The 16,057-nt window shown below is 38.0% G+C and overlaps 1 protein-coding gene across 1 annotated transcript in view; it reads right to left on the bottom strand.

Annotated features, from left to right (window-relative positions):
• Chm (CHM Rab escort protein) overlaps nucleotides 1-16,057 on the bottom strand; it is a 171,817-nt gene that overhangs the window by 142,641 nt on the left and 13,119 nt on the right. Inside the window, exon 2 of the mRNA XM_090327051.1 lies at nucleotides 5,802-5,868. Coding sequence (XP_090183177.1) covers nucleotides 5,802-5,868 — 67 coding nt within the window. The remainder of the gene's footprint in view (nucleotides 1-5,801; nucleotides 5,869-16,057) is intronic.

Consider the following 16,057-nt stretch of genomic DNA (forward strand, 5'->3'; position numbering starts at 1 on the left):
TTTGAGTTAGTATATAACTTTTGAATAAGCAGTTTGTTTTAATTAACATTTGTTGTGTAATTTAGGATTATTACCAAGTTACAGTTTAGTTTCATAACTAATTTTACCATCTTCCAATAAAATGACAGTTGAAACCAAAAAAAATGAAGAAAGAGGTGTGGTATTCATAAACTGCTCTATTAAATGACAACTCCTTTGTGAAACTACCTAAAGAAAAATAAAAATGCACTTTTAAAAGAAAATGACGGGCCGGGAGTTTGGCCTAGTGGTTAAAGTGCTTGCCTAGCATTCATGAAGACCCGGGTTCGATTCCTCAGTACCACATACATAGAAAAAAATCGGAAGTGGTGCTGAGGCTCAAGTGGTAGAGCTCTAGCCTTGACAAAGTCCAAGGACAGTGCTCAAGCCCTGAGCTCAAGTCCAGAACTGGCAAAAGAAAAGAAAAGAAAATGTCACATATAAGAAATAATTTAATTCAAGAATTTAGAAAAGGAACAAATGACTCTGAGTCAAAGAAAGTGTAAGGAAGGAAATAAAAATAAAAATAGCTATTAGATAGAAAACAATGATATAAATGGAGTCGATAAAGCAAGAGTTCTTTGGTAAGACTAGAAATAAAACAGATAAATTGCTGACAAGAAAGACAACAAAACAGAAAGAAAGCACAAATACTATTTAGAATTAAGAGTATGTATGATAACTGTAGCAGAGAATAATGAGCAAGGGAGACAGTCATATGCAATCAGATAGAAACGTGAAAAGCCAATTAGTGTGGGAAGCTGTAGAAACAAAAGTGGTAAGGTTACTGGAGGAATCAAGTGATAAGTGATGATGAAATAAACTGAAAAGAACAGAGATGAGAACTACTTACATTTGGACAGTGGAGAAAGTATAAGTGACAGAATATGCAAAGGACCAAACATAGATTTAAGGAAAAAGATAAAGACCTTAAGATCACTATTTAAAATAAGTCACACCCGTAATCCTAGCTACTCAGGAGGCTGAGATCTGAGGATCAAGGTTCAAAGCCAGCCCTGACACAAAGCTGTGAGACTCTTATCTCCAATTAATCACTAGGAAATGGGAAGTGGGGCTATGGATCAAGAGTAGGGAGGTAGTCTTGAGCTGAAGAGCTCAGGGACAGTGCCCAGGCCCATAGTTCAAGCCCCATGACCCCTTGCCCCCCAAAAAGAACAAGTCAATCTGAGTGGTAATAGCTCATGCCTGTAATTCTAGCTACTCAGGAGGCTGAAATCTGAGGCTCACAGTTCAAAGCCAGCCTGGACAGAAAAGTCCCTCCTGAGACACTTATCTCCAATTAACCACCAGAAAATCAGAAGTGGAGTTGTGACTAAAAGTGACAGAGTACTAGCCTAGAGCAAAAGAGTTCAGGGACAGCATCCAAGCTCTTAGCTTAAGCCCCATAACAGAGGGATAGAAAGAGAGAGGGAGGGAGGGAGGGAGGGAGGGAGGGAGGGAGGGAAGGAGGGAGAGGTACAGGCAGAAGGAGATTCACAAGGAGAGGGAGGGAGAGAAAGTTTCAGTACTCCTTACCTAGTATAATTCTTCTAATTTGAATGCTCATTATTCCAATGCAGTTATGCTAATAGAACATCTAGTCATTCTAAAAGTCATACAAGTCACCTACCATGTCCTTTCAATATGCTCCCTCTTTTTTCAATGCCCTCAATGAATTCCTACACATCTTTTGATACTCAGCAAAAATAAACCTCTGTAACACTTGCTGTAAATCTCACATAGTACCTGTCTCTCTTCCCACCAACCTCATTTACCTGTAGCACTAACAGCATTGTGAAAAGATACCATACTTACTCAGGGTCCTCTATGAGCAACGTTACTATTACATAGCTCTTGGAATAATAAAACATGATGGCGACATAAATACAAAGAATAAAGGAAAGAAACCAACCAACCAAAATCTCCCAATGTGAAAGTAGATAATGTTTCTACTCAAATAGAATAAAAATTGGGTACTAGCTGGACATTGGTGGCGTCCAATTGTAATCCTAAACTGCTAAGGATGCTGAGATGTGAGAACAACAGTACAAAGCCAGCAGGAAGAAAAAAAAGTCCATAAAACTCATCTCTGATTAACCAGGGAAAATGTGAAAGTGCTAGAAAAATCAAAGTAAGAGGACAAGACCCTGGATTCAAGTCACAGTACCAGTTAAAAAAAATCAAATTAATAAACAAAAACTGAGATGCTGTTTCTCTTGGGGAGGAGTACATTGTGGTGGATGATGAGAAAGATTAATTACAAGTTAGTCTTCCTAAGATTAAGCAAGGTGCCTGTGGAATCTAGATAAAGATGGCAGACAAGAGGATGCACATAGCTGGGGCTTAGGACAAATTCAGATTAGGATATCTCAAAAATATGAAAGACAATCACTACTTTCAAATAATTATGCTTATTTGAACCCTTAAACCTTGACTTAGCATCCAGGAGAATGAGACATCCAATGTCATACCGGTTATTAAAAAAATCATCTCAAAATGGACTAAATAGAACACACTAATATATCATATTACTCCAACAAGAACAAAAACAACTATTATGAAAAACTAAGAACACTAAAAACAACTAATATGAAAAATATTAATTAAAATTAAGGGTAGCAAGAATATGGAGAAAGAAAACTTGTACACTACTAGTGGGAATTTAAATTAGTACAATCATTATGGAAAACAGCATGAAGATTGTTCAAAAAGTCAAAAATAGCGCCAGGTCTAGTGATAGAGTGCTTGCCTAGCATGCATGAAGACCTAGGTTGGATTCCTCAGTACCACACACATAGAAAAAAAAAGCCACAAGTGGTGCTGTGGCTCAAGTGGTAGAGTACAAGCCTAGAGAAAGCTCAAGAACAGTGTCCAGGCCCTGAGGTCAAGCCCCAGGACTGGCAAAAAAGTTAGAAATATAAATACCATGATTCAGCAATCCCACTACTGAGTGGGTATATATTCCAAAGGAACTTAAATTAATGGGTCAAAGAGACATCTGCAATCCCATATCCATTACCACATTATTCCCAATAAGCAAAGAAAAAAAATGGACGTATCTGCCAACTGAAAAATGGGTTTTAAAAAAACTGTGAGCTCATGCCTATAATTCTAGCTACTTAGGAAGCTCAGATCTGAGGATCATGGTTCAAAGCCAGCCCAGGAACTAAAGTCTTATCTCCAATTAATCACTAGAAAACAGAAAGTGGGGCTGTGATTCTGGGGTAGGACAGTAGCCTTGAAAGAAAGAGCTCAGGGACAGGGCCCAGGCCCAGAGTTCAAGCCCCATGACCCACCAAAAAAAGAAAAAAGAAAACACTTGCATTTGCCCTAGTAGTAGAGTGCTTGCCTAGCATTCACAAAGACCCAGGTTCAATTCCTCAGAACCACATACATAGAAAAAGCCAGAAGTGGTTCTATTCCTCAAGTGGTAAAGCTCTAGCCTTGAGGAAGCCCAAGGACATCATGCTCAGGTCTTGAGTTCCTGCCCCAGGACTGCAAGGATAGTGCTCAGGCCCTAAGTTCAAATCCCAGGACTGGCAAAACAAATCTGTGATAGACAGAATGAAATACTGTTCAACTATTTTAAAAAACGGAATCCTGTCATTTATAATAGAATGTATGGAACTGCAAATCAGTATGTTACATAATATAAGGTAGGTACAGAAACAGAAATCCTGATCATTGTCACTTACAAGTACAATCCAAACAAAATTATGACTATGTTCTGGTGGCTAATGCTTGTAATCCCAGGAATTCAGAGGCTGAGACCTGGAGGATAACAGTTAGAAGCCAGCCCAAGTAGAAGAGTCCATGGGACTCCATTTCCAATTAAGCAGCAAAGAGCTGGACTGTAGTCTTGGCTCAAGTGATGCAGTACCTGTCCTAAACAAGAAATCCTCTCTAGTGCATGAGGCCCTAAGTGCAAGCCCTAATACTAGCACCAAAAAACAGCCCTCATCTCAGCTGAGAGTTTGGCCTAATGGTAGAGGGCCTGCCTAGTATGCATAAAGACCCAGGTTTGATTCCTTAGTACCACATACGTAGAAAAAGAAGTGGTGCTGTGGCTCAAGTGGTAGAGCTCTAGCCTCAAGAAAGCCCAATGACAGTGCTCAAGCCCTGAGTTCCAGCCCCAGGACTGGCAAAAAAAAAAAAAAAAAAACCTCATTTCATACTAAATGAAAGTGACAGTTACCTGAAGCTTGAGAGAATACAGAGGAAGAAGGGATGAGGAAAAATTAATTAATGGAAAATACCACATGAAAAATGGATGTTTACACCATGAAGCAGTGATAAATGTTTCATGAAACACATACATTTAGCTTGATTTAAATAATATACAATATATATACATCAAATAATATACAATATATACATGCATCAAACATTACCCCATAAACACTGAACTTAAATAGGTTCAAGCTGTATGGTCTGTGTATCAGTTAAAAATAAATGTAACTCAATTTTTAAAATAAAGCCAAGTGCTGGTGGCTTACACCTGCAACGCTAGATACTCAGGAGACTGTGATCTTAGGTTCAAGGTTTGAAGCCAACCCTATCAGGAAAGTCTATGAGACTCATATCTCCAATGAACTACCAGAAAACCATAAGTGGAGCTGTGGCTCAAGTGGTAGGTCACTGGCCTTCACCAGGGAGAGTGTTCAGGTCCTAAGTTCAAGTACCATGACCAGCACAATAAAAGTCAATCTAGTCTAGATACACCCCTGTACATCACTCTGGAGGCTGAAACAGAAGGATTAAGACTTTAAAGCCAATCTTAACCTCCTATGAAAAGCCCATAAACAAAAGCTGAATTGAGAGATTAGCACAAGCAGCTGTACATATAAAAGCAAAGGAAAATTCCACAGGCACATCACATATGAAAATCAGAATCCAATTCAGAAATGCCATCCAATATGTGAGAAATAAACATGCTTCAAAATAAATTTAGAAAGGAGTAAATTAACTAACACTACTTTATAGATTCCTACATATTTGCAATGAAATAGTATATATTGTGCCATATCTAGGGATATTTTATCTGGCATTTTGCAAATCATTACAGTTAGTATCTAACAGAAAGTAGAAAGTTCTTTCTTTCCTCATCTGAGTCAATAAACAATTGAAGTTCAAAGGCACAATGACCAAAAGCATTAAATTGTTGTGGGGGGATAGAGACTTAAATTGTATTTTATCCTAAACTTGAGTTTCTATTAACTTCCTTTGTATTTAACATAAAATATAATTCTTGACATTTACTTTCCAGTTAAGATTTTATTTTCTAAGTTTAAATTTTGGTAGTAGAGTATTTTGAGCAAAAGAGCTTAGGGACAGTGCCCAGGCCCCAAGTTCATGTCTGACAAAAATGAAAGATGCACTCGGTTCATTCTTCATATCTGAAATATTGAAGTAATTTAATAGTAAAATGTATGTACTATAAATTTCACATATCACTGGTAAATTATTAACCAATTCCAAACCATTTTCTACTTTAAGAACTTGGTATGTTATATATATATATATATATATATATGTGTGTACATGTATATAGATATATATTCATGTCATGTACTATAAATTTCACATATCACTGGTAAATTATTAACCAATTCCAAACCATTTTCTACTTTAAGAACTTGGTATGTTATATATATAGATATAGATATAGATATCTATATCTATATATATGTACATGTATATAGACATATATTCATGAGGTTAAAACTTTAATCTTAAATAGAGGTATTTACAAAGTATTACATGCTACCATTGCTAAAACTTACGAATCAACATGCAGAACCCTCTGGCCACTCCTTGAACATGCAGCTGCAATGATGGATTCAGGCAAACCTACAAAGACACACACCTATATCACTGAGAGTGTACTTTACATAAAATGTTCAGTTCAGGCTTCCAGTGTATAGACTAGTGTAACAAAAGATTTCATACTATTATTCAAATTTAGAAACACATACAGCATTAATATTGAAAATCTAATTGAGAAATTTTTTTACTTTTTTTTTTGCCAGTCCTAGGCTTGAGTTCAGGGCCTGAGCACTGTCCTTGGGCTTTCTGAAGACCAGAACTCTACCACTTGAGCAACAGCACCACTTCTGGCTTTTTTTTTACATATATGGTAACAAGGAATCAAACCCAGGCCTTTGTGCATGCTAGGCAAGCACTCTACCACTAGGCCAAACTCCCAGCCTGAGAAAGGTATCTTTTAAAGCACCTAAATGTCTTTATCTGCAAAGCTGCACAAAGGAAAATAGATTGTTTATAAATCTTTATTAATTTGGGAATCATATGAACACATGGGATCTTCTCTACCACTCTGAGACAGTCGAGAAATAAAAAGAATCTGAAGTTCAAGGTGAACTTGTTGGTCACTACTTAAAAAGTTCTAGTTTTGAAATCTGAACTTGGTGTGTGATATAGATGTACATGTATATAGACATATACTCATGTGGTTAGTTAAACATTCTCCCCTCACATTGCCTGTGAGGGGAGAATGGTATATATTTTTTATTTATTTATTTAATTTTATTTTATTTTTTGCCAGTCTTGGGCTTGAGCTCAGGGTCTGAACACTGTACTTGGGTTTTCTCAAGGCTAGAACCCTACCACTCAGCCACAACACTTACGGCTTTTTCTATGTATGTGGTAACGAGGAATTGAACCTGGGTCTTCATGTATGCTAGGCAAGGACTCTACCAGTAGGCCAAACTCCCAGCACCATTTTTTTTATTTTAAAAGTTGTTAGCTAGTTTTAAAATTGTGTATTTACCAGATATATTAACTTGATGTTTCTGTCAGTAAAGTGGTTTAAAAAGAAAATATTACTTCCTTGGAATCAAATGTAGTCATATCGTAATGCTGATGATCATTAAGGAAAAATATATTATGACCAGTATGACCATAAGTTTAAAATTACCAAAGATAATGCATTTATCATTATTTAAAAATTTTAGCTCTTTCGTTACATTAGTTAATGGCTATGCTGTAAGTTCAGGACACTTCCATACTTAGCATAAGAGCTTTCATTTCAGTGGACACTATTAAATCCTTTATATCAGTCATACAAAATAAAGCATGTTGGAAAATTTGCTGCAATACTATAGAGCTACCATAACCACAAAACAGTCTGATCTTCTTACATTTTTAGTACCTAGTAAGAAAGAAACAGCACCATTTTGGCATGAATTTAAAGCTCACTAAGGGGATTTCAGGACAGGGAAAGGTTTTATTGCCTGTATAAAAAATAATATGCACATGGAAAGAATGGGCATAATCAATCTTTAGTTTGAAACCTTCTTAAACATTAGTTTCAGCTACCTTCCCACAGGAACTAGTTTCCCAGTAGTGAAAACTTTGTGGGTATATAATATGAGGCTCAAAGAAAGTTCTTACCAAATGTAAAATAATTATTGGAAAAAATCCATAATAAAGTTTCAATTTTTGCTATGAATATATTAGTAGAAATAGGAGAATGATCAGTATTCTAATGTCTTTTATTTTAAGACTACTTGAAGTTTGGACTATACTTAAGTACATTTCCTTTTTAATGAAATATATTCACTATAGTACATAGGCCAATAAGCAACTTAAGTTAAAAGAATAAAGAAATTCTTTGCCAAGTACCAGGGGGCTCATGCTCTACAGGGTGAGATCCAGAAGATCCAGAGGATCACAGTTCAAAGTCAGAATGATCAGAAAACTAAAAGATTTAATCTTCAATTAGCCAGCAAAATGTTGGGCTGAAGGCATGGCTAAACTAATCAAGTAAGCCAACCAAGTGTGACCCTGAGTTCAAAACCAGGTACAGAAAAAAATGGACATAGGAAGCACAACTATTAGTGCTCTGATGTACAAGAATCATATTAAAAACACTGAGCATCATAAGGTTTTATATTTCACACCTTGTTTTTCATATATTATCTCATTTGTTTCTCATTATATTCCCAGGTAATATTATCCATGTAAGGCCCATGAGTTCACACATGTGGTCAATTGAAATAATTCAGTCTCTCCAATTGAACTACCATAGTAATTCACTTGCACCTAAGTTTAAGAATGAGGATTTTGTGAGAAGAATTGCACCTACTACCTGGCGAATGGGGCTGTAACCCCTTTATACATTATCCTGACAATCAAAAATTTAAAAAATTAAAAAGAATAAGGATTTTTTTTGCCAGTCCTGGGGTTGAGCTCAGGGCCCAAGCACTGTCCTTGAGCTTTCCTCAAGGCTAGCACTCTACCACTTGAGTCACAGCACCATTTCCGGCTTTTATCTATGTTTGTGGTACTGAGGAATTGAACCCGGTCTTCGTGCCTGCTAGGCAGGCACTCTACCATGAGGCCAAACTCGTGACCCCAAGAATGAGGATTTATAAGCAATAAAAGCAACAGTGAAATGTTCTCAATCTAACCTAGGCTTAGATCTTTTTTAGTTTTTTGTTTCATTAGTCACCAGCTATACAATCTCAGACAAGTCACACGACTTCTTCAAATAGTGGTTTCTACATCCTGCATAGGAATATATCTACCATATACGGCTGTTGAGCTGTAAGCAAGAGTACTTGTCCTATAAACTCTATCAACTCTCATTATTCTTCAGAAAGTTATTCTAGGCTCACAACCCTTCATTTAATACTACTCCAAACACTCCTCTTTTCACAAGATGCTACCACCAGTGGTGAACAATAATAATGTTACTCTCCTCTAATGCCAAATAACTGATCCTTTGGGTAGGCAAATACACATGTGGTTATTCCCATAACTACAATAAACACTATCAGAAGTCAGGTTTGCTGTGCTGACAAAGCAAAGCCAAGAACAATTTTCAACACGGAATACAATCTTAGTCCAAATGACATAAAACCAAAATGACTAGCATTTATGTTTTTCTTTAATACTTCTATCCATATAATACCCACAAGTTAGTGAGTTGATAGATTGTTCCAGTGTCACAGGATGAAAGCCTATTATCATCATGCTTAAAATGATTAAAATAACAAACTCAGACTACACTTAGCAATGCCTTGTTGGTCAAAATTTCATATTTCTTCCCATGGCTCAATAAGCAGACCTCTTGAACGCAGGAGGCACATAGGAGATTGTGTACAGTTATTTGTTGAAGAAAAGGAATAAGCAAACAGGAAAGAGAGAGGGAGTGTAGAGACAGAACACTTTGATAGATGGCAGAGAGATAGAGAAAGTTGCAGATGATTCCAAACCTAATAGTCCAGTCCAATGACCAAGAAAGTGTGAAAAGACTTGGTCTTTTAGGTACTATATACAAGTCTCACCTGAGGAGTGTAAAAAATTGAGAAAAGGAAAGTCCAGCACAGCATGCTTGGCAAATGGTGCAGGAAGGAAAAACCATTAGGTGATGCTTTAAAAAGAAAACAAGATACCATAAATGGGGCCAGGAGTGTGGCCTAGTGGTAGTGTGCTCGCCTAGCATGCACCAGGCCCTGGATTCAATTCCCTGAAAACACACGCAGAAAAAGCCAGAACTGGGGCTGTGGCTCAAGTGGCAGAGTCCTATCCTTGAGCAAAAAGTGTCCAAGGTCATTGCCCTGGCCCTGAGTTCAAGCCTCAGGACTGATTAGAAAAAAAAGAAAAGATAACATAAATTCCAAGCCCATGATTTAGACCATGAGCAGAATGTCAAGCTAAAAAACAAGCATGATCAATTAGTTCCAGAATGTTCACAAGTGATTCATAACATAACTGACACTTCTCAAATTGCAAATTAAGAGAACCAGCCCCAGTGCCCCTAGGAAGAACTCGGTAACGGTATGCAGAAGAATAGGAGGATTTCAAAGTGCAGATCCACTGCCCTCTCAAAATTTAGGGTTTTACTTTTGAAAAAAAATTGGGAAGATCTGTGGAGAGAATCAAAATTTATAAACAACTCTATGAACTCTATGTATTCAAAGTCATGTTGTATAATGACATAAGTGTAAAAGGGACATTCGTTTGAGACAAGGAAATGATATATGTACATAATTTTGGTCTTTTAAAACATTGTGAACATTTATAATGCTATAATGAGTTTACTATCTGCTTTTCTGAAGACAACTTGTATCCTCAATATGTTATATTTACAATAAGTGATGCAATAAAGAATTTCTACTAAAAAACAAAAAAAAAAAAACAAAAGTGATTGGACTGCCTCATTTCACTTAGCATAATGCCAGGTACCACAGAGTCAGCTCTGTTGTGGTGGAGAATCAGCATTACATTACATTTACTTACCAGATACTAATGTATTACATAGCTATACCACATTTTATTTATCCATTATTCCATTGGTGGACGCTGAAGTTGTTCTCCCATCTTGACTACTGTGAACACTGCTACTAAAGCATAAAGCTAGTCACAGTAGGGCAAACACCTACAGCTAAAATAGAACTAGAGGTGTGGCTCAAGTGGTAGAGTACCAACTCTGAGCAAAAAAAGTGAAGCCAGAGCAAAAAGCCCTGGGCATACATAAACACAAAAAGTGAACATTTCTGACTCCTTACTCAAATTCACATAACATGTGTGTGAGGCATTTATAATGGAACATATATTGGCTTAGAATGAGATACATAGTTTCTCGTATGGGGAAAAATCAAATGAATTTAAAACAGATTACTAAGATCAGAGTTAAATCACCAGCATTAAGTGCAAATATTTTTGTAAAATATTAAGTATAAATGCATGAGTAAAATATTTATAACTGTAAAACACAGCTAATAATAAATCTCGTAGAGATCCAGGGAGGAATATGACCAACCTAACAAGAAAACCTTATACCCTATCATTTGATACACGCTAATTTCCTTCCCTCTTCCTTCAATTTCATCAATAAGATTAACTATTTGAAGGAAAAATATTTTAATATTAATTAGCTGAAGGCTATCATTAGCATACTATTTAAGTTCTCTTTAAAAACCTAAAACTAAGCCAGGAATGGTGGCTCACAACTGTAATCCTAGCTACTCAGGAGGCTGAGATCTGAGGATTGGGGTTCAAAGCCAGACTAGGCACTAAAGACTGTGAGACTCTTATCTCCCATTAACCACTAGAAAACCAAAAATGGCTCTGTAGCTCAAGGGGTAGGGCAGTAGCCTTGAGCTGAAGAGCTTAGGGACAGTGCCCAGCCCAGAGTCCAAGCCCCAGGACCAAGAGGAGAAAAAAAACTAAAATTAGAGCCAGGAGTTTGGCCTAGTGGTAGAGTAGTTGCCAAGCACACATGAAGACCAGGGTTCAATTCCTCAGTACCACATACTGGTGGTGTGGCTTAAGTGTTAGGGCTCTAGCCTTGAGAAATCCCAAGGACAGCATTCTGTAGAGGCCAGGAGTTTGGCCTATTGGTAAAGTACTTGCCTAGCATGCCTGAAGAGCCAGGTTCAATTTCTTGGTACCATATACACAGAAAAGCTAGAAGTGGTGCTGTGGCTCAAGTGGGAGAGCTCTAGCCTTGAGAAAGCCCAAGGACAGTGCTCAGGCCCTGAGCTAAAAGCCCAGGACTGGCAAAAAAATACAGTAGAAGCTCATCAAGCATCTAATATTTAAACATTTCATGTTAAATATGATAAATATGATTGATTGTCCAAAAGAATTCACTCTGCTATTGAAGCCCAAGAAACACAAAATAATTCTGATAAGGCTAATAATTTTGACAAGACATTTTAGTGAACACAGGCAAACAAGGGTTGAAAATAACTTTTCCTAACATATGTGATGGGAAGATAAGGTTTGCTTTATCAAGCCCTTTTGGATTGAGGGTCTATGATAAAATTGGAAGCTTGAAAAAATACTATACTAGGGGCCGGAAGTTTGGCCTAGTGATAGAGTGTTTGCCCAGCATGCACGAAGACCGGGGTTCAATTCCTCAGTACCACATGCATAGAAAAAAAAGCTGGAAATGGTGCTGTAGCTCAAGTGGTAAAGTTCTAGACTTGAAAAAGCTGACAGTGCTTAGACCCTGAGTTCATGCCACGGGAAGGGCAAAATAATAATAATAATATACTAGAAGCTTATGGAATGTTATATAATGGTACACTGCCATGTTGGATTCCAGATTTCTGCCATTTTATGAAATCTGTCTTTGATCCAGTTGCCAGTGGTTCATAATTGTCATCCTCACTACTAAGGCAGCTGAGATTTGAGGATCACAGTTCAACCATAAGCCCAGGCAGTAAAATCTGTGAGACTCTTAAGTTAACTATCAAAAAGCAGCCCAGTGGAGCTGTGGCTCAAATTTTAGAGCATCAGCCTTGAACAAAAAAAATCTAGGGCCAATGTTTAATTCCTGAATTCAAGCTTCAGTACCTGACACTCAAAAATTATCTGTGTAGGTAAGATAAAGATGTTTCATTACCAAATAAAGTAGGGTAAAATCAGGGCCACAAAAGTAAGAAATGAGTACTTTCAAGTCTTACCAAATATTTCTATAGGTATATGAACATCATTTTTCAAAATCCCACTAATCACTAATACTGCACTTCATTACTTCTAACCATAATATTTAGGTTAACTTTCCATTCTATATTCTTAAAAGTGTCTTTGTATCCAAACTTGATTTTGCCTAACATATACTTGCATAAGATAAACATAAAGTACTTACATCACTGCCAGCATATCAAACAATGAATGTTTTCCCTGACAGGATTTTGATGACCTGGTAAAGCCCCAGTGCTTTCAGTCCAAACCATATGAAGATCATAAATCACTATTTTATAGAACATTTCAAAATGGATTCCTGCTTTCCACCTTGAAAGTCATTTCATGTGTTATTTATAACTAATGAAAACCAGAATGGAATAAAAATTACTACATGGAACTCTAAAACTGACAGTGACTACATTTTTAAAGAATAACTTCTTTTTTTAGGAAAAGAAATAAAATTACTGGCAAGATGAACTTGTGAATACGACCTTTTAGAGAATCACATCTTTTACTACTTAGCGCTATGTTGAGATGTTGTACACTATCACAAAGTATAACATTAGGTATAGACTTGAACCTAGAGAGCAATGCACAGGTAAGACTACATATCCAACTCTGGTTGCAGCTTACCACTCATATATGAGAACATCACAGAATTACATAGAAATGTTAAAAGGCAGATTGTAATGTTGTTGGTCACTTAAAATGCTATATATAACGTTTTTGTGTTAAGTCTCTTTACTGGTTACTTTCAAAAGAAAAACAAGTGAAAACTACCAGAGAAAAAAATCCTTGGAAACCCCAAGCCTTAAAAAATGAAACTATTCTTTAAAATAATAAATTGTCTGTCTTTGGGAGGCATACAGACATATCCATGTTCACATGGGTGAACAAATGCAGCAGTGATCCTGAATACTATGTTGAAAATCAATTATACAACTGTGGATGAAGACAGGAGGGAAAAACTGGAAGAGAGCAAGAAGAGAAGGGGTGCCATTGTCCAAAAAGAAATGGACTCATTACCTGGCTTACATCACTGTATAACAAAAAAAATTAAAACCTCAATTTTCCAGGTTGGGAGTTTGACCTAGTGCTAGAGTTCTGGCCTAACATGCATGAAGACTCAGGTTCAATTCCTTGGTACCACATACATAGAAAAAGCCAGAAGTGGTGCTGAGGCTCAAATGGTAGAATGCTAGCTTTGAGGAAAAAAATCCTAAGGTCAGTGCTCAGGCCCTGAGTTCAAGCCCCAGGAGTGTCAAAAAAAAAAAAAACTTCCATTCATACACACATACAAAACTAAGCCAGGCACCAGTAGCACACTCCTCTGATCCTAGCCACTCAGAAAGCTAAGATCCAAAGGTTGCAGTCCAAAGCCAACTCAGAGAAGTGGTGCTGTGGCTCAAAGTGGTAGAGCACGAGCCTTGAGCTAAAGAGCTCAGGGACAGCACCCAGGCCCAGAGTTCAAGCCCCAAGACCGACAATAAAAAAAAGTATCAAAGCCAGCTCAGGCAGGAAAGTCTGTGAGACCCTTATCTCCACTGAACTGCCAGAAGTAGAGCTATGCATAAAGTGAAAGAGCACTAGTCTTAAGCAAAAGAAATGCAGGGACACAGTCCAGGGCCTGAGTTCAGCGCCAGGACAAGAACAAAAAATAAAATTTAATAAAATAAACACAAATTAAAATAGAGTTGGGTGGCAGTAGCTAACAACTGTAATTCTAGCTATTCATAAGCCTGACATCTGAGTATGGTGACTCAAGGCCAGCAATGACAAGAAAGTTTGTGAGACTCTTATCTCCAATTAACCACCAGAAAAAGGGAAGTGTGGTGTGGATCAAGTGGTAGAGTGCTATCTTTGAGCAAAAAGTACTCAGGGACAGTGTCCAGGCCAAGATTTCAAGCCCCATGACTGACAAAAGTAAAGAAAGAAAAATTAGAAATGACAACAGGGCTCAAATGACAGAGCACCAGCTTTGAGCAAAAAAATTGAGAGGTCGATGCCATGACTTCAAGTCACAGCATTAGCGCGCGCGCGCACACACACACACGCACGCACACACACACACACACACACACACACACACACACATATATAAATTAAGGTGGGGGCTGGAAACTTATGCCTGCAATCTTAATTACTGAAGAGTCTGAGCCAGGTGCTAGTGGGTCATACCTATAATCCTAGCTACTCAGGAGGCTGAAAGCTAAGGATCCTAGTTTAAAAGCCTGACCAGGCAGGAAAGTCTATGAAAATCTTATCTTCCATAAACTGCTCAGAAAAAGCCAGAAGCGGTGTTTTGTCTCAAATGATAAAGTGCTAGACTTGAGCTAAAGTAGCTCAGGGACAGGGCCCAGGCCCTGAGATCAAGCCCCAGAATTAATGCATGCATATGCACGCAGGTGCGCGCACATTCACGCATGCAGGCACACGCACACGCACACATACATGCACATACACACACACAAATTGAGAGGCTGAAATATGAGGATCTAGGTTCAAAACGAGCTGAGGCAGAAAAGTCCACAAGACCCATGCCTCCAGTTAACCAACAAAAAGTTAGAAGTGAAGCTGTGGACCAAGTACCAGCCATTGGTGAATGAGACAAGTCAGATAGTGAGGCGCTGAGTTCAAACCCTAGTACTAGCACACACACAAACACAACACACAGAGTTTATTTTAATTAACATTGACTTGTCAAAAATATTGAATGTATTAATATAACTTAAAATCGAACAGAAGTAGGGTGCGGTGGCTCACTCATATAATCCTAGCTACTCAGGAGGCTGAGATATGAGGATCAAGGTTCAAAGCCAACCCACGCATACAAGACCTTGCGACTCTTATCTCCAATTAATCACTAGAAAATGGGAATTGAGGATGTGGCTCCAGGGGTAGGGCAATAGCCTTGAGCTGAAGAGCTCAGAGACAGCACCCATGACCCACCAAAAAAAAAAAATGAATGGAACTGAGCAAGGTTGTATTCATCTGTAATAATTCCAACATGTAGAAATCTGAGACAAGATGACTGGAAGTTTTAGTCCAGCCACTCTACTGAGTGGGATTCTGTCCAAAAAGGCAAGGTGTAGAATGTATATGCCACATTAAATGTAAGTCAATTTTTTTATGTTTGGAGTAATTTCTTAAGATACAATTACCGGGGGCTGGGAGTTTGGCCTAGTGGTTAAAGTGCTTGCCTAGCATGCAAGAAGACCCGGGTTCGATTCCTAGGTACCACATACATAGAAAAAAGCCGGAAGTGGTGCTGAGGTTCAAGTGGTAGAGCTCTAACCTTGAGAAAGTCCAAGGACAGTGCTCAGGCCCTGAGCTCAAGCCCAGGACTGGCAAAAAAAAAAAGATACAATTACCTTTTCTGAAAACTGTAAACAGATAACAGTATATTCTTTATTTTCTTTGTCAGTTGTGGGGCTTCAAGTCTGGGCCTGGGTGCTGTCCCTGAGCTCTTCAGCTCAAGGCTACCATCCTACCTCTAGGCTTGGGCATTCTCCCTGAGCTCTTCAGCTCAAGGCTACTGCCCTACCCCGGGAGCCACAGTCCCACTTCCCATTTTCTAGTGGTTAATTGAGATAAGAAT

This window comes from Megascapheus bottae, chromosome X, assembly GCF_031878675.1.
Source record: "Megascapheus bottae isolate mThoBot1 chromosome X, mThoBot2.hap1, whole genome shotgun sequence".
Lineage (NCBI taxonomy): Eukaryota > Metazoa > Chordata > Mammalia > Rodentia > Geomyidae > Megascapheus > Megascapheus bottae.